This window comes from Camelus bactrianus, chromosome X (assembly GCF_048773025.1).
Source record: "Camelus bactrianus isolate YW-2024 breed Bactrian camel chromosome X, ASM4877302v1, whole genome shotgun sequence".
Classification (NCBI taxonomy): Eukaryota; Metazoa; Chordata; class Mammalia; order Artiodactyla; family Camelidae; genus Camelus; species Camelus bactrianus.
The window spans coordinates 100,010,026-100,030,586 of NC_133575.1; the positions used below are offsets into that span (position 1 = coordinate 100,010,026).

The 20,561-nt window shown below is 35.3% G+C and overlaps 1 protein-coding gene across 1 annotated transcript; it reads left to right on the top strand.

The window, feature by feature from the left end:
• Positions 1 to 3,828: 3,828 nt before the first annotated feature.
• Positions 3,829 to 4,473, top strand: LOC105079643 (coiled-coil domain-containing protein 169). Its single transcript, XM_010968417.1, has one exon. It carries the CDS (start codon positions 3,829 to 3,831, stop codon positions 4,471 to 4,473), a length of 645 nt encoding a protein of 214 aa, XP_010966719.1.
• Positions 4,474 to 20,561: the final 16,088 nt, after the last annotated feature.

Consider the following 20,561-nt stretch of genomic DNA (forward strand, 5'->3'; position numbering starts at 1 on the left):
AAGTCAAATACATGACAACAATTGCACAAAGGACAAGAAGAAGTGAAAACAGAATTATGTAGTTGTAACTTTGTTATATAATATGTGAAGCTGTGTAAATTTAAGTCAGGTAATCTGTGATAAATTAAAGATACCTATTGCAATCCTTATAGGACCACTAAAATTATATAGAGTTAGAGTTAAAACTAAATATTTACATTATATTATATTATATTATTAGTTATAGCTAAAGACAGTTACAATGAAATACTAAAATATAATTAATTAATCCAAAAGAAGATAAGAAAGGAAAAAACGAAACAAAAAGAGAGGGGACAAATAGAACACATAGAACAAGATGCTAGTCTACAAGTCAACCATAACAATAATTTTATTAATTATAAATACCAATTAAAAAGCAAAGATTGTCAGACTATCTAAAAAAAGTAAGACCCAGCTACATGATGCTTACAATAAATATACCTTAAAGACAGACAGGTTGACAGTAAAATGATGGAAAAGAATACCCCATGCAAACACTAAGCATAACAAAGATTGTACAGCTCCATTAAAACAAGGCACAGGCACAACGCTCTTCAAGACAAGGAGTCTAACCAGATATCAGAGAAAATGAGTGTCATTTCATAATGATAAAAGAGCCAATTCATCAAGAAGATATAACAATCTAAAATATAAATGAATTTAATGACAAAACTTTAAAATACATGAGAAAAAAATGACAGAACTATAAAGATAGACAAATCCACAATCACAGGCAGCGAATTTAATATCACTCCCTCAGTATTGATACAAGTACACAAAAAATCAGTAAACTTATGGAGGATTTGAACATTATCAACCAATTTGACCTAATTGATTTATATTTGTAGAATGCTATATCCAGCACCTGCAGAATGCACACTGTTTCCTAGAACACATGGAACATTAACCAAGATAGACTACATGTTGGGCCATAAAATATGTCAATAAATTTTAAAGACTTAAAATTTTACAGAGTATATTCTCTAACAATAAAGTAATTAAATTAGAAATGAATAATAATAAGATATATAGAAAATCTCCCAAATGATTGTTTCTGCTTTTAGACAAGAAGGATCAACAGTTACTGGATTTACCCTCCCATCTGAAAAAAACCAAAGAAACTAGACAATATATACGAAATGGTTGTCACGACACTGGACATCAGATAACGAAGTACAATGATTCGTGAGAGGTTGGAAACAAACAAATACAATTACTCCATTTTATTGCCTAGAGAGAGTTTCTAGGCTATGGCACAAGAAGGAGGAACCAAGCTTGATGCCAGCAGATTCCCAAAGTTGAAATGGAGCTGAGAGTCCAAAGATAATATAGTGGCTAACGTTCTCAGAATAGAGGACCAGAGAGAAGAAAGCTGCATAGAAAGAGAACTTCAGAAATCTTCAGAGGGTCCTCCTCAAGGGTCCATCTGAGTACTGACAAGCACACATGTATGAGGAAACTACCCAAGGCTGGGGAAAGAACCATCCAAAATGATTAGAAGTAACAGTGGCTGCCACTCTCACAAGACTAGGAAAGTTGCTTGTTCTCATCAGATAGATTGAAAAGCTCAAGATTCATGGGCCATTGGGGAATAATTAGCACTAAACTAAGCATTACTCTAGTCCAAAATAACAAATCCTAAATGCAAGACCCAAAAGGATCAACCTGTCTCCAAGTAATTTAACCACATCCCAAAACATAATTTAAGAGTGTTTATAAGAATACGAAAATATATAGCACTCAGCAAGATAAAATTCATAATGTCTGGTATCCAATCAAAAATGACTAGTGTGTTCTAAGATTAGATTGTGGTGACGATTGCACAACCCTATAAATATACTAAATTTTTTAATTATACAGTTTAAATGAGTGGAATGTATGGTACATGAATTATATCTCCAAAAATTGTCCAGAAAATAACTAGACATGGTGCAGCTTCCAGAATGGCCCAGTGAGGACCTTGCCAAATCCTCTCACCCCAAAAGAATGATGAAACTGGACAAAATTGTCAAAATCTACCATTTCAGAACCCTGGAAATTAATCAGAACTTAATCAGAACATACAACACACTGAAAAGTATTCATATAAGAAAAACTACTGAACTGCAGCAAGAACAGCAGGATCTGTGGTATTTTAACTTGGGGCTGCTCCCATGCCCCTACTTCCAAAGTTCAGTAGCCTTGAGGACTAGAGAACTAGCAGTCTCATGGTAGCTGAAGTGGCTGATCCAATATGAAGGTCTGCAGAAAAGCCTCATGCCCAGTAGTGACCTTAGGGGCAAATAATCAGGGAAGGCCAGCATCACAGCTGCCTAGGATTGTGATACTGGCTAGAGCAAGCAACAGACCAGTCAGAAACTTAAAAGGAGAGGTGGATAATGAGACAACCATAAGGTGCTTTGATATGCTCCCATTTATTCTAGGGAATCCGGAAGGTTAGATGTACACACAGGGCTGTAACACATGCTCAGGGGAGACCAGAGATAGCCCCAGTTATCTACTCATTTATGGCTGACTTTGAGGCCCTGTACAAGCAGAAAGTGAAAATCAGAGACTTGTAAACTATCTGAAGTTAGAATGAGTGTACCAACACATGAACAGATTCCCTAGGAAAAAGGATGGAAAGCTTACTGGCTCAAAGTGTTTAAGTAAACTCTTGGACCAATAATTGGCTGACCACTAAGCTGTGATGACCCAAGGGTTAACCCTAGGCTTAAAAATGAGAATGAGGAAAAAAGAAAAAAATTTTTAAAGAAAGAAAACAAACAAACAAGAATTAAATTAAAAAAAAAACTGAGCAGAGATTCCAGTTTCACACACTACAGGGGAAATAGACACTACGTAATTAGTTCAAGTACATCACTAAACAAAAACAAAAAATTAAAATTAAAAAACAAGGTGCAGGCCAAACATGGAAAAAAAGTAGCTTATATAAATTGTCTCTGGGAGGACCTAGGTGATAGATTTAGTACATAAAGACTTCAAATAAGCTATTATAAATATGTTCAAAGAACTAAAAGAAACCACATTTGAAGAATTAAAAGAATGTATGATAACAATGACTCATCACATAGAGAATATTAATAAAGAAATATAAATTATAAAAACGAAGTGAATGAAAAGTCTGGAATTAAAAGGTACAACAATTGAAATGAAAAATTCATTCAAAAGCAGATTTGAGCTGATAATAGAAGGAATCAGCAAACTCAAAGGTAGAGCAATAGAGATTATCCAGTCTAAGGAATAGAATGTAAAAAACAAAGAAAACTGAAAAAAAACAGAAACCCCTGTGAGGTACCATCAAATACAACACATATGCATAATGGGAATTTGAAAAGAGGAGTGGAGAAAAAAAGGGATATAACAAGTATTTGAAGAAATAATGGGTGAAAACTTCTCAAATTTGATTTTAAAAAACATTAACCTACACATCCAAGAAGCTCAGTGAATTCCAAGTAGCACAAACCCAGATATTCACAGCTAGAGATCATAGTCAAACTGTTGAAAGCTGAAGCCAAAGAGAGAAACTTGAAAACAGCAAGAGGAAAATTACATGTTATATACAAAGGAACCACACTAAGATTAATAGCTGACTTCTCATCAGAAACAGTGGAGGCAAGAAGGCAGTGTTATGACATAGTCAAAGTGCTGGAGGAAAGAAACTCAACGAAGAATTCTAAGAATCAGTTCACCATGGCAACAGTTTATGACAACACTTTCTTCTTCCCAGCTTGTGGGTGTCCCTTCAGGTCTTCTGCTCTAAGCTGTCCTAAGAGAAAGGGTGTGGAAGGTCTCTGACCTGACATTATGGGGGATGGAAGACGTGACAACTTCAAAAGTATGAGCACTGAATGCCTTAAACTGGAGTTATTGGAAGAAATCCATATGAAAGACTTAGTACAAACCTCAATACTTGAAATAAGACACAAGATAGTGGAACTGAAAGCCAAACTCATTATTGACAATGGATGTAGTGAATGGAAAACCCGTTATGAGACACACCTTGAGCTGAATGATCGACTAGAAAAGCAAATTGCTACTCTCAGAGAGAAAATGGAAAAACTCCGTGGAAATCCTTCAGATAGATTATCTTCTATTCGTGTCTATGAGCAAATGCCAGTGGAATCCTTAAGTAATTTACTTAGACAGCTAGAAAAAGAAAAAAGGATCCTTGAAAATCAAGTGAAAGACTGTGCACTTAGACTGGAACAAGAATCAAAGGCTTACCACAAGGCCGACGATGAACGCCGTATATACCTAGCTAAGGTATCTCAGCTCTCTGGCTCATACCAAGGTTCTAAAAGACAACCAATGAGTCAACTGCATAGAATGAAAGAGAATCCAGTGAAAACAGGAAGATATAACCCAGCTAATCAGAAGATTGTAAATAACAAGAGAGGACCAGCAAAAAAGATTACAAGATCAAATCATCTTCCAAAACTCAATCCATGATTCCAGAACTGAGTGTATTTCTATTTCTTCCCTTTATTCAATTGTAATATTCAAATCGTGAAGTTATCATTCTACACATTTTCCAGGGGATGAGATAGATAATAAAGAGCTATTAAACCTCTTCAGCTCCTTTTCCAGAATTGTGTTCCTTTGTCTGCCTGAAACTAATTTTCCTAGTAATTTAGTTTCAAAAATTATTTTAGACAGTAATTTTAGTGGCCCTAAAATATGTAGTAGCAGTGTTTGTGATTCTTAAAATATCCTAGGAAACCTGAGGGTGGTAATCATTATACTTTCTTTTAATAATAATATAGCCATAATCTGATATTAATATTGCTATTATATTTGGTTACTAGTTGGCTGTTAGCTGAAAAATTTCTTGCTATTTTAGGCTATATCATGCTCATTTTTTTAAAAGCCAAGGGTAAACAAAGCTGCAAATCAAATGCATTTTAAAATTTGACTTAAAACATCATGGTATTGCGGAAATAGTCTCCAATCAAGAATTAGCTTGGTTATAGTCCCTACTCAGTCATAAATTTATGAGATCTTGGGAAAGTCCCTCCATCTCATCTTTACTTTCCACATTGGTAAAATGAATGAGGCAAACTACGCAACTTCTAAGGCTTCTTACCATTCTAGAAAACCAATATTTATTCATCTATTGCATGGACCTGACCCTTAGCACATGGTGATTTAAGTCATTTTGTGATGTTTATTATTCATAGTGATGGCTAGTTTTTTTGAGCAAACTTTGCAAGTGTTCACTATACTCAAGTCTAGAAGTGGAGATTGAATAAGGGTAGGAGAAGGGTTCTTTTAAGGCATTTAGAAAATGTATTGAATTCTCTTACTCACTTTTAGACTGTTTTTGTAATTGTCACATTGGTCTGCAACATACATATAATTTATTTTCCCAACTTAATAAGTAAAATTATTAGGCTTTGAATATCCAGAAATCACCCAATGGTAAGTGTAGTTTCTAGCTAATGGTTTTCTCACCTTATATCTAGCACTAAAATCTAAATTCTTTTTATTCAGTATCACCAGCAATGAATACCAAATACATTTCACTTTCTTTAAGAAAGAATGCATAAATTTAATATAGCTAAATAATTCTTTTATATGACTTTAAAATGTAATACAGTGAAATATAAAGTAACTTCCTATTATTCTACATTGGAGATGTTTAGAAATATTTCCTCCTGTTCTTAATTAAGTTAACTACAGAGATCAGATACCATGACCCATATTATTAAATGAAATTATGTTTTATACCATTTTTCTTAGCATTAGCAGCAAATTGATCATTTGAATATTATAGTAATAAGCATAACCATCACAGATCATTGCTGAAGAATAAACAAGTTTGTTTCTATCATACAGAGGTAAGCCATTGTAGGGATTAGATTGGGGAACATTTAAAATTAACTCAATCATTGTGGTGGTATATTAATTGAACATCTTATCACAGGGACTTGATCACATTTAAGTGTTAGTTCTGCAGGAAATACTTTGGAATCCTTTCCAATGCCACAAAGTGTCTGTCTTAAACAGAGTGGTGGAATGTTGGTGGGATAATATAAGGAACTGAAATGGGAGACTTTCTGTGTTCTGATATCTGTGTTCTGATATCAGTTTTGCCACATCTAAGCTTCTGAATTTGAGTAGATCACTTTTCATTGTCTCACTTTTATCATTTACAGAGTTGGGAATATTTACCCTAACTACCGTCTTACAATTGCTGTGCAGCTCAAGTGTATTTACTAAATATTTATTTATTTACTTCTTTATATATTATTCCCTCTTAAAAATGTGTGAGTTAGCTTTTACTAAATTTAGAGGTATAAAAATAACACCCACAAGATAAAAGATGAAAATTAAAATTTAAAAGTTTTGCAAGAATTCAAGACTAAGAAAAACTCTAGCTTTAAACATTTTACCAGCCAGTACAAAGAAGGAATGAATTACACAGCTCTCATTTTTTTTTTTTTTTTGGTAGAAGGAATATACAAGCAGAAAAAAAGTTTTACCTAGTTCTAAGCTCTGAAGATAATTTGTCATGTGAAGTTTTTTAAGAAAATGCAGTTATGTATTGCAATATTCAGAGCAAAGCGGGGAGGGGCAAGATGGGGATAGAGGATTAAGAGATACAAACTACTATGTCTAAAATAGATAAGCAACAAAGATATATTGTGCAACATTGGGAATTGTAGCCATTATTTTCTAATAACTTTAAAGGGAGTATAATCTATACAAATATTGAATCACTATGCTGTACACTTGAAACTAATATAATATTATAAATCAACTATATTAAAAATAATAATCATCAGAGCAAAGATGACAGTTTGGGGTCTTTTTTGTTTAATACTGAAATATGTATTAATATCAGTATTTAAGTTCAGAATTCATAGACTAAAAATCAGTAAAACAATATTTAAAAGATCTCAAAATTTTAAATGTCTAAATATATTATAAAATATCAAGAAATACCATTTATAAAACAAATGTTGCTGTAATCAAAAAAACAGATAATAACAAGTCTTGGTGAGGATGTGGAGAAGTGGAAACCTTCATACATTGCTGGTAGAGACATAAAATGGTACAGCCACTTTGGGAAACAGTCTGTCAGTTCTTCAAAAGGTTAAACGTAGAGTTATCATACAACCCAACAATTTCACTCCTATGTATATAGCCAAGAGAAATGAAAACCTGTGACCACATAAAAACTTGTACACAAATCTTCATAGCAGCGTTATTCATAACAGCCAAAAAGTGGAAACAACTCAAATATCTACCAACAAATAAATGGATAAACAAAATGTAGCATAGTCAAACAATGGAATATTATTCAGCAATTAGAAGAAATGAAGTACTGATATATGCTATGACATGGACAAATATTGAAAGTAATATCCTAAGTGAAAGAAGCCAGTCACAAAATACCACACATTGTATAATTCCACTTATGTAAAATGTCCAGAACAGGCAAATCTATAAAGACAGAAAGGAGATTAGAAGTTGCCTAGGGCTGGTAGAATCAGAGAGAGGATGGGTGATGGGGAGTGGCTACAAAGAGTACAGCGTTTCTCTTTCGAATGATGAAAATCTCTAAAATTGATTGTGGTGATGATTGCACAACTCTGTGACTATACTACTAAAAACCATTGAACTGTACACTTTAAATGGGTTAATCATATGTTATATGATTAATATCTCAATAATTCTGTTATTAAAAAATAAATCCATACATAGAAAAAAACACCCTTAAAAATTAAGGCCCCACAAAAGAAGATATTCCCAGGGGAAAAAAAGCTTAAGAAAAGAAATTGCTATCAGACCTGCCTTATATGAAATTTTAAAAAGGAAGTTCATCAGGCTGATGAGAAATTGTAACTTGAATCCACACAAAGAAATAGAGCTCCAGCAATGTTAATTACATAGGAAAACATAAAATACAATATAAATATAGTTTCTATCCTTCTCACAACTGATTTAAAAGACATCTGCATAAAACAATAATTATTAAAATCCTGTTAGGTTTAATATATAAAGATGCATATGATAATAATAGCACAGAGGAAGGGAGAGGAAAGGGAGCAATATTAGAGTGAAGTTTCTGTACACTACCAGAAATAAATTAGTATTCATGTGTATTATATTGTTTTAAGATATATATTGTAATCTCCAGAATAACCACTAAAAAGATAATTCAACAAATAAAGTAAATAATGGGAACTGAAATGGCACATTAGAAAGTATCTATTGCTTGCAAAAGTACACAGAGAAATAGAGGGAAAAAATACTTGACACATACAGAAAATAGCAGAATGGCAGTTATAAATAATTATATTTACATTATAATCAATAATTATATTAAATGTAAATAAAATAAGCACCACAATAAAAATATATTATCATACTATATTAGAAGACAGAATTTAACTGCATGCTGTCTAGAACAGACACACTTTAGATATAACACAAATAGATTGAAAGGATAAAAAATGATACACTATGCAATCAGCAACCATAAGAGAGCTGGACTGCCCATACCAGTGTATTTGATTTCTACTGCTGTGTAACAAATGACCACAAATTTAGCACCTTAAAACAATACCCATTTATTAGCCGACAGTTCAATAGGTCATAAGACTGGCAGGTTCTCTGCTTAAGGTCTCAAAAAGCCAAAATCAAGGTGTTGGACAGGCTGGCCTCTTATACGGAAGGTCTAGGAAAGAATCTGCTTCCAAACATAAAAAGCATCCACTTCCACGTTCAAAGAATCTGCTTCCAAGTTCAAGTTATTGGCAGCAATTCAATAGTTGTTCCTTGCAGTTATGAAACTGAGGTCCCTATTTCCTTGATACATGGCCTCAATTATCTTCAGGCAAATAATAGAGCATTAAATCCTTCTTGTGCTTTGATTTCTGATTATCTCTTCTAGCACCAGCTAGAGAAAAGTCTCTGTATTCAAAGGGCTCACCTGATTGGGTCAGGCTCACCCAGATAATCTTTGTATAGTAAGGTTAACTGACTTGGGACTTTAATTACATCTGGAAAATTAATCACTATGGTATATCTGACCATAATAGTATTAAATTAGAAATCAGCAACAGAAAAAAATTTAGAAAATCCAGAAATATTTCCAAAAAAAGCCAATATATTTCTAATAACCCTTAGGTAAAAAAAAAATCACAAGAGGAACTGGAAAGAAATCTGAACTGGATGAAAACTAAAACACAACATGTTAAAATGTATAGGATGCAGCTAAAGCAATGCTCAAAGGGAAAATTATAGCTTGAAATGATTATGTGAGAAAAAAAAAGATTTCAAATAAATAAGCTAAGTTTTCACCTTAAGAATCTAGCGAAAGTAAACAATAAGTTTCTACTATATAGCACAGGGAACTATACCCAATATCTTGTAGTAACTTATGGTGAAAAAGAATATGAAAATGAATATGTGTATGTTCCTATATGACTGAAGTATTGTGCTGTTCACCAGAAATTGACACAACATTGTAAACTGACTATACTTCAGTAAAAATATATATTAAAAAAGAATCTAGAGAAAGTAGAGCAAACCAAACACAAGGCAAGCATGAGATAGAAACAAGAAGATAACAGCAGAAATCAGTAAAATAGAAAACAGAAAAACAACAGAGAAAAATTAATTTTAAAAAATTAGTTCTTTGTAAAGATCAACAAATTTGATAAAACTTTAGCTAGGCTGACAATGAAATAAGACAGAACACTTAAATTACTAAGATCTAGAAGGAAAGAGGAGACAACACAACTGAATCTACAGCAATTAAAGTTTATAAGAGAACATTACTAACTACTTTATACCAGCTAATTAGATAACTTAGGTGAAATGAACAAATTCCTAGAAAGACATAATTTACCAAAATTAACTCAAGAAGAAATAGAAAATCTGAAAGATTACAAGAGGTAAAGGAATTTAATTCATAATTTAAATTCTTTCCACACACAAAAAGCCCAGACTCAGATGGGTTCACTAGTGAATTCTATCAAACATTTAAAGAATAAAACAGTAACATTATTCTAGAAAGTGGAGAAGGAAAGAACACTTCCCAACTCTCTCTACAAGGCCAATATCATGTCACCAAAGCCAAAAACATCATAGGAAAAAAGAAAAGAAAAACAGACATCAAAAGAAAAGAAAAACTACACATCAATATCCCTCATGAATAGAGATTAAAAACGCCTTTTAAATATTAATCAAACCAAATCTAGCAACATATAAAGAGTACTTAACACCATGACTAAATGGGATTTTTCCTGGGAATACTCAGTTTGTTTAACATTCAAATATCTTAAGAGGTGGGCTTTAATTACCTGGTGGTACCTGGCCCAGGGATGACGAAGGCAGAGGAATATTGCCTCTTGGGGTGCACTGGCCAGATGGAGGAGATATGGCTCTGGATTGGTTAGTTTGCATATCAAAGGTTAAGTCTTTTGCTATCTCCAAGAATTGGCTAACTCTGGGAGACGTAGTCTCTCCCTAGCCAGGAAGATTTTTTTAAGATATTAAAACATCATAATATAAAAAATTTCTTAAACATGATTAATACAATAAATCCTTTAATGTTTTGACATCATATTAATGAAAATTTGGGGTGGTGATAACAGAGATCTTCAGTATTAGGGCTTAAGTAACTCCAAACAGAATAGAGACATTTTATGATGAGAATAAGAAAGGTTTTCGTGTCTGGACAGAAGTCATCTCCAGCACAGGAAGTGAAGTCATTGTTAATGGTGAGGTCTTGGATTGAGGTGATGTCTTCTGAGGTGGTAAGCTTCTAAGCCAAGGCGAAGTCATCTAGGATGTGGGACTTGGGGTATACTTTTTAAGGGGATGTCCACTCAAGTTAATGTGGGTCTTAGTATTTGCCATGTTTGGTTGAAACAGTGGCTTACTTGGAGTGTTGGGCCTCCAGGTTGTAAACCAGTGAAAACCTCCAAGTGGCTGGTAATAAGACCACAGTCACCAGAATAGTGTGTAGTTCCACTTGACAGGCTTTTGGTGGAAATTTAGTTTCAGATGCATCCTGTATAAGATGGGCAGCTGCCTGGCTATTGCACAATCATTGGTTAAGGGGTCCTAGGGGAATATGCACCATCGATCTGGCCTCCAGCACTTATGGAATGGGGCAAGATTGAAAATATATAAAGATACATTAAGGCCTGGAGCAAGATAAAGAGTCATTTAGGGATTTATTTAGACTGGAAATTGAAAAGGAATTGTTTGAAGAAACCATTATGCCTCTTAGTTAAACAGGCTATTTGGGACCTATTAGGGACATGAAAGTTCTGTTGGGTGTCTTTTCCAAGAGCCCAGCATTGCGTATTTTGAGAAATGAAATCTGGTGCCTTGGTTGCTATTAATAATATTTACAACGAGTAATGAGTGTCTTGGGAAGGCCTTATATTGTGACCTTAATATAGAGAGAGACTTGTGATTTTTTATTTTGGGTATCTGTGAGGCAAGAGTTTCCAGAGTTCTTTAACCTGACAGGGATGATTTTTAGGCAATGCCCACTAATTTATAATAAATATGAAGATGGAACCATCTGTTGGCCAGGGTATCCAGCGTTAAGATGACTTCCTGAAGTTTGGCCAAGTGTGTTGTTTTTTGGGTCCTGTCTTTTATTAGGGACATCCTGGGTAAATGATGGAAAACAGCAACATTCCATGGAGTTCCATCATGTATGATGGTTAGCAGTGCCAAGTGCATAGTCTATGAACTCCCATTGTTGTTTACAGTTAATCCCTGGGTTTTCCCCAGTAACAAAGGGTTTAGGGGAGGTGTGACTTCCACCGGCACCCTATAATCTGGCAAGGGACTAAGGACAGGGGAAGCTGCCCCTTCCTGCAAGTAGAACATGTCAGAGGGCCAAGGTTTGGTTGCATCCTAATTAAGAAGGCCTCTGTAGCTGTGCCGAGTTTGTAGGGTGCTGTTTTCATGACTCAAAGTATAATGGGCAGCTGAGTATGGAGGGCCATAGGTTCATGGTCTATGAGAGCCTATATTTTTAGGAAAGCCCAGTAGGTAGCCAAGCATTTTTGGTAGGGGCAGTTTATTGCACTGGAAACCCTTGAGCAACTTTGGCTATCAGAAGTGGTCCAGAGACACCAGGTGGTCTAAGAAGAGGTTGCCAAAGTCTCTTTAGGGAAGGAGTTTGGAGGGGGCACTAACAAGAGTGCTTGTTGATTTTAATCTGGGAGTAAAATTTGCAAATGAGAAATATGTTGTCATTAGAAGCCAAGAAGGGCTAAAAGATGTTGGATTTGTATGTCCTTAATAAGTGTGTCTAATGAATTTCCTTGGAGGAAGATGTTATCGATGTAATGCCATACCTGTGCTCCTGGAGGAAGGTGGATCCAGTTAAGCTCTTGCCTGTAACGACTGTGTGGGATGGCAAAGCTGTTGAGGTGCCCCATGGGTGGCCTAGAGAAAAGATACCCTGAGCTGCTTTGCCAGCAGATCCCTAAAGCTCACCAGGGACCAATGCCTGGACTCTTCCCTAGGGACTCCCTCTAGAAAAGCAGGCCAATGCTTTAATTGCTTATTGGGAGGAGATGTTCCAGCGGGGAGCCCAAGTGCCCACTGCTGACTTCAGCCTTGTTGGGTCGATTGATCAGACTTGCACCAAACATAGTCTCATCTAAAAACCTCTCTTCACTCTCTTGGGCAGGGAGCTTGATCTTATAAATTAGCCAATGATCCTAATCGCCCCCAGTGTCACTGCCCAGAGCCTAGAGGTCACTGCCCAGAACCTAGGTGTGTCAAATCAGGGAAATCAAGTTTGGCCCCAGTGGACCAAGCTGTCCAAGGTGAGATGCCAACTATGGAATTATGGCAACCACCAATGTAGACTTTAGCACCTGAGACTAAGTGAGGAGTACCAAAGAGGTGAGTGCCTTCGACGTCCTCTTAGATTTAGTTGGAAGATCATGGCAATGTACAGCAGATACAGCATGAAGTGGTGGCAGCCAGAGTGCCAGTGTGCCTTCCTGGGCAGTACTTGCTGTTTGGTAAACATATAGAACGCTGAGTCACCTCGTGCACTGCATCAATTGTTTTATGCCCAGGTCTTAATTTATAAAGTTGACTGAGTGGTGAGCAAGGGATAGGTTTAGACCAGAGCCTTTATTGGAATTGCTGAGGAAAAGGCAAGACAGGGAAGGCCAAACAGTTCTGGATTGGCTAGTTTGAATAATTTTGGCAGGCTCTAAACTATAGGGGTGGTCTCTAGTTGCCTGTACCTAGCCCTCGGATGATTAAGGCAGAGGAATATTGACTTTTGTTTCTAGGGGAACTGTAAGTAACATTAAACTTTTCCTTCAATGGCATTGATCTCTCTGTGTCGCCACTCAGTCAGCTTTATAAGTTAAGACCCAGGCACAGAACATGACACTGACTAGGATGGCATTTATGAGAGAAAGAAAGAAAGAGAATGAGAAAGAGGGAGGAAGGAAGGAAGGGGAAGAAGAAAGAAAGGAAAGGGAGGTAGGGAAGGAAGGAAAAGAAAATACAGTGTTGTCAAGGATGTGGAGAAATTGGAACACTTGTGCATTGCTGGTAGGAATGTAAATTGGTGCAGCTACTGTGGAAAATGATATGGCAGTTCCTCAGAAAAATTAAACATAGAATTACCATATAATCCAGCAATTCCGCTTCTGTGTGTATACCCAAAAGAATTGAAAGCAGGGACTCCAACAGATATTTGTACACCCAGCTTCATAGCAGCAATATTAACAATAGCCAAAAGGTGGTGCTATGGCCTGAATGAATGTCAGTGTCCCCTGCCCCCAAATTCTTATGCTGAAATCCTAATTCCCAAAGGTGATGAGTTCCACCTATCTATTAGTAGGTGGGGTCTTTGGGAGACGAATCATCTCCCAAAGGTATCAGTGCTTCTATAAAAGAGACCCCCGCAGTGCTCCCTAGCCCCTTGTACCACGTGAGGACCCAGAGAAAAAGTGCTGGCTATCACCAGGAAGAGGGCCTTCACCTGACCATACTGGCACCTTGATCTTTGATTTCTAGCCTCCAGAAATGTGAGAAATAAATTTCTGTTTTTTATAAGCTACCTAGTCAGTGGTATTTTGTTATAGCAGCCCAAATGGGCTGACAGGTGGCAGGTAAACCAAGTGTCAATCAACAAGATGAATGGATAAACAAAATGTGGTATATACACACAATGGAATATTATTCAGTCTCATAAAGGAAGGAAATCCTGACACATGCTACAATATGGATGAATCTTAAAGACATTATGCTAAGTGAAATAAGCCAGTCACAAAAGAACACATATATGATTCCACTTGTATGAGGTACCTAGAGTAGTCAGCATCGTAGAGACAGTTGTTGTCAGGGGCTGGGGGTAGGAGAAGTGTGGAGTTATTGTTTAAGTGGTACAGAGTTTCAGTCTGGGGAGAGGAAAAGTTTCTGGAGATAGATGGTGGTGATGATTGCACAACAATGTTAATATACTTAATGCCAATGAACTATATAATTTAAAACGGTTATAATGGTAAATTTTATCTTCTGTATATTTTACCATAATTATTTAAAATTCTCAACAAAGTCAGAATAGAAGGTAAATTAAACTGATAAAGGGCATGAGAAAAGTCTAAGCTCACATCATAACATCATCACTGTACTAGAGATTCCAAGCCAGTGCAATCAATAAAGGAAAAAGAAATAAAAATCATCCAGATTGAAAAGGAGGAGGTAAAAGTGGCTTTTTTGGCAGATGACAATCATTAATATAAAAAGCCAAATGAAACCCACAAAAAACCTACTAGACTAGTGAGTTTAGTAAGGATGTGAGATGAAAGATAAATATAAAAATAAATTGTATTTCTACATACGAGCAATGGAAAATGTGCAAATAAAATTAGAAAAACAATTCTATTCACAATAGCATCAAAAAGAATAAAATACTTAGAAATAAATTTAGCCAAAAAGTATAAGACATACACAGAAAACTATAAAAACATTGCTGGGAGAAATTAAAGATCTACGTAAATGAAGAGAAAGTCCACATCATGAATTGAAAGACTCAACATAAGATGGCAATTTTTACCAAATTGATCTATAAATTAAATGAAATCCCTATAAAAATTCCAGCAGGCTTTTTTTTTTGCAGAATTTAACAAGCTGATCCAGCAATGTATATGGAAATGCAAAGGATCCAGAATAGTTGAAACACTTTTGAAAAAGACTCAGTGGGAGAGTTTTCGCTTCCATGTTTCAAAACTTACTGTAAAGTCACAGTCATCAAGACAGTGTGATACTAACACAAAGATAGAAATATACATCATGAAAAAATGAAGAGTCCATAAATGAACCCTTACATAATGGTCAATTTATTTTTGACAAAGGTGCCAAGGCAATTCAATGTGGAAATGACAGACTTTTCAACAAATGGTACTAGGACAATTAGATATCCACAAGCAAAAAGATAAATTTAGACCTTTATCTCATACCATGCATTGAAAATATTAAGTCAAAATGGACCAGAGCTAAATTAAAGCTAAAACTATAAAACATTAATTTTTATTTGAGTTATAGTTGATGTGTAATATCACCTTAGTTTCAGGTGTACAACATACTGATTCACAATTTTTAAAGTTTACATTCCATTTATACTTATTATAAAATATTGGCTATATTCCCTGTGTTGTAAAATATATCCTTGTAACTTATTTATTTTATACATCGTAGTTTGTACTTCTTATTTCCCTACCCCTATCTTGCCCCTCCTCTTTCTCTCCCCAACTGGTTATCACTAGTTTGCTCTCTATATCTGTGACTCTTGTTTCTTTTTTGTTATATTCACTAGTTTATTTTTTAGATTCCACATATAAGTGATATCATAGAGTATCTGTCTTTCTCTGTCTGACTTATTTCATTTAGCATAAAACACTCCAAGTGCATCCATGTTGTTGTAAATGGTAGAATTTCATTTTTTATGTCTGAGTAGTACTCCATTGTGTATATCTATATTATATATGTGTGTGTGTGTGTGTGTGTGTGTGTATACACCATATCTTCTTTATCCATTCCTCTGTTGATGGACACTTAGGTTGCCTCCTTATCTTTGCAATTGCAAATAATGTTGCTATGAACATTGGTGTGTATGTATCTTTTTGAATTAGTGTTTTCAGGTATTTTTTTCTCAGATATATACCCAGGAGTGGAATTGTGAGTCATATGGTAGTTCTATTTTTACTATTTTGGGAAACTTCCATAATGTTTTCCACAGTGGCTGCATCATACATTCACACCCACAGTGTATAAGGGTTCCTTTTCTCTAAATCCTCACCAACACTTATTTGTGGTCTTTTTGATGATAACCATTTTGACAGGTGTGAGTTGATAATCTCATTGTGGTTTTAATTTGCATTTCTCTGATGATTAATGATGTTGAACATCTTTTCATATGCTTGTTGGCCATCTGTATGTCTTCTTTGGAAAAATGTCTATTCAGGTCTTCTGCTCATTTTAAAATCAGGTTGTTTGGTTTTTGCTGTTGAGTTGTATGAGCTGTAAAACTATAAAATTTTAAAAAGTAAACATAGGAGAAAGTCTTTATGACCTTGGAATTTATTTCCTGTGGCTGTATGTCTGAGGGTCATACCAATTCGACCCATTGACCAAATTAACCAAACTGACATTTATAGAACACTCCAACCAGCACAGCAGAATATGTATATATTTCAAATGCACATAGAACATTTACCAATAAACATCATATTTTCAGCCACAGAACAAATCTTAATGTATTTTAAAGGATTCAAGTCATAAAAAGTATATTCTCTAATTACAATTGAATTAAATTAGAAGTCAGTAAAAGAAATATTTCTAGAAAATCCCCAAATATTTGGAAACCAAATAACACTTTGCTAAATAACCCATAAAATCAAAGAAGAAATCAAACGGAAAATTGCAAAGAATTTTGAACTGAAAGAAAATTTTAAAACAGTATATGAAAATTTTTGAGATGTTGAGAAAGCACTACTTGAAGGAGGATGTATAGAAGTAAATGCTTATATTAGAAAAGAAGGAAATTTTCCAGTCAGTGACCTCAGCTCCAACTTAAAGAAACTAGAACAGTAAGAGCAAATTAAACCTCAAGTAAGCCCAAGAAATGAAATAAATTAGAAATCAACAGAATTGATAAAACTCTAGCCAGTCTTATCAGGAAAAACAGGTGTAAAGACACAGATAACAATATTACCAATGAGAGGTTACATCATTGCAGATTCTGTAAATATTAAAAGTAAATTTTATGAATAACATCATGCCAATAAATATAAAATGCATATAAAATGGACAAATCCCTTAAAAGATACAAACTACCAAAGCTCACTCAAGGGAGAAAACACCTGTATAGCCCTATACCTACTAAAGAAAACCGAATCTTTAGTTAACAGTTATCCCACAAAGAGGGGAGTGGGTATAGCTCAGTGGCAGAGCGCATGCTTAGCATGCAAAAGGTCCTGGGTTTAATCCCCAGCATCTCCATTAAAAAGAAAAATTGTCCCACAAAGAAGACTCAGATGGCTTCACTGGTAAGTTCTACAAATATTTCATAAAGATCTAGCTCCAATTCTACACAATCTCTTCCAGGAAAAACTGAAGAGGAAGGAATTACAAGATAAGAAAATCACAGACCAATATCCCTCATGATTAGATGCAAAAAGATAAACAATCAACAAATGGTGCTGAGACAACTAGATATCCACATGCAGAATGTATTTAGACCTCTTCTCATGCCCTATGCAAATTTAACTCAAAATGGATCATAGAACTAAATGCAAGCACTATAAAACACTTAGAATAAAACGGAGGGATAATTTGTGGCCCTGGGGTAGGCAAGGCTCCTTAAATACAACACCAAAAACACAAGTGACAAAAAAAAAAAAAAAAAAAGAGAGAGAGAGAGAAAGATTACATCAAAATTTAGAACTTTTGTGCTTCAAAGGACAGCATCAAAAAAATGAAAAGAGAACCCACAGAATAGGAGAAAATACTTGCAAATCATGTATCTGATAAAGGATTTGTATCCAGAATACAAAGAAATCTACAACTTAATAATAAAAAGATAATTAACCCAATTAAAAATTGGACAAAGGATCTGAATAGATATTTCTCCAAAGAAGACAAGCAAATGACTAATAAAATAAGCACATGAAAATATGCTCAACATCTTAGTCATTAGGAAGCAAATCAAAACTATATTGAGATAATACTACTCCACATTCACCAGAAGAGATATAATAAAAAAGACAGATAATAGCAAAGTTTTGACAGGGATGTGGAAAATCTGGAAGCCTCATACATTGCCAGTGGGAATGCAGAGTGGTGCGGCCACATTTTAAAACGGGTTGGCAGTTCATTACCGTATGACCTAGCAATCTTACTCTTAGGTATATAGACAACAGAAGTGAAAATATAAGTCCACAGAAAAACCTGTACACAAATGTTCACCATGCATATAATATAAAAAATAATACCATCATGATACATCATAATAGTGAAATGTGGAAACAATCCAAATATCCATCAACTGATGAATAATAGATAAGTAAAATGTGCTAGATCTATACAATGTAATTTATTCTAAAATAAAAAGGAATCAGAAATTGATACATGCCGTAACATGGATTAACCTTGAAAAATTATGGTAAGTGAAAGAAGCCAGCCACAAAATACCACATGTTGTATGGTTCCATCCATATGAAATGTCCAGAATAGACAAATCTATAGAGACAGGAGATAGAGTAAATGGATGCCTACAGTTGGGAAGGGTTGGGAGGGGTGTCTAGGATATGTGATTTTTTTCCACACCGCCAAGCAATTTTCCAATTCTCAGTGGACACTGACAGGGTATCCCACAAATTTAACTCAATTCTGACACTGTCTATTTGGAGATAGCATCTGATCCCATAGGTTAAGACCTCAGTCCCACAAGACTGTTCCCACCTCACTCCAGATGCTAATCACAAGTCCAGATTGTTACCTGTGATTCTGACCACTGACTATAAATCTAAGGTTCCCACGATCCCCTCCTCAGGTTCAATTATTTTGCTAGAGTGGCTCACAGAACTCAAAAAACCACTTTACTTACTAGACTACTGGTTTATTATAAAAAGATGTACCTCTGGAATAGCCAGACTGGAAGAGATGCAAAGGGCAAGAAGGTATGTGGGAAGGGATGCGGAGCTTCCATGTTCTCTGGACATGCCCCGCTCCCCATATCTTCATGTGTTCACCAATCCAGAAGCTCTCTGAAACCTGAATTTTGGGGGGTTTTACAGAGACTTCATTACATAGATATGATTGATTAAATCATTGGCTGTTAGTGATTGAATTCCATCTCCAGCCCCCACTCTCCCCAGAAGTCGGCGGAGGAGGACTGAAAGTTCCAACCCTTTATCATGGTTGGTTTCTCATCAGTCAGCTCCGACCTTTAGATTACTTAGGGGCTTTCCAAAGTCACCTCATTAACATAAACTCAGTGTGGTTGAAAGGGGCTCCTTATGAATGGCAGAAAGGCACTCCTATCACTCAAAAAATTCAAAAGATGTTGGTAGCTTTGTGCTGGGATCCAAGGACAAAGATCAAATATATTTCCTATTATACTACAAGGGGGTGATGGCTAAAGGGTATGACATTTGTTTTGGGAGTGATGAAAATGTTCTAAAATTTATTGTGGTACTGGTTGCACAACTATGTGAATATACTAAAAATCATTGGATTGTACACTTAAAAACAAAAAAAAAGAATGAATTACTGATATACAGAATAATCTAAATGAACCTCTAGCAAAAAGTATACTCCCAAGAAGTTGCATCCTGTATGATTCTATTTATGTAACATCCTTGGAATGACAAAATTATAGAAATGGGGAGCTGATTAGTGGTTGACAGGAGTTAAGAAGGAGGCAGGAGTGAGAGGAAAGCAGGTGTGCTGCAAAAGGGTAACATGATCGATCCTTGTGCTGATGGAAGTTTTCTGTATTTTGACTATCAATATCAATATCCTGGTTGTAATATTGTATGAGAGTTTTGCAAGATGTTATATTAGGGTAAACTGGGTAAAGGATACACAGGATCTCTCTGTATTATTTCTTACAATTGTATGTGAATCTACAATTATCTCAAAATTAAAAGTTTAATTTAAAAAAGAATAAAATGGCATCATGCATATAAAAACAGTATTAGTCTATTCAGGTTGCTATAACAAAAGACCACAGACTGGCTGGCTTCTTAACAACGGAAATGTATTTCTTGCAGTTCTAGAGGCTGGTAGTCCAAGATCAAGGTATCGTCATGATAGGGTGAGAGCCCTCTTCCTGGTTCATGGCCAGAATCTTATTGCTATGTCCTTACATTGTGGAAAGTGGCAAGGGAGCTCTCTGGGGCCTCTTTTATAAGGGCACTAATTCCATTGATGAGGGCTCCACCCTCATGACCTAATCACCTCCCAAAGCCCACCCTCCAAATACCATCATGTTGGGATTAGGATTTCAACATATGAATTTG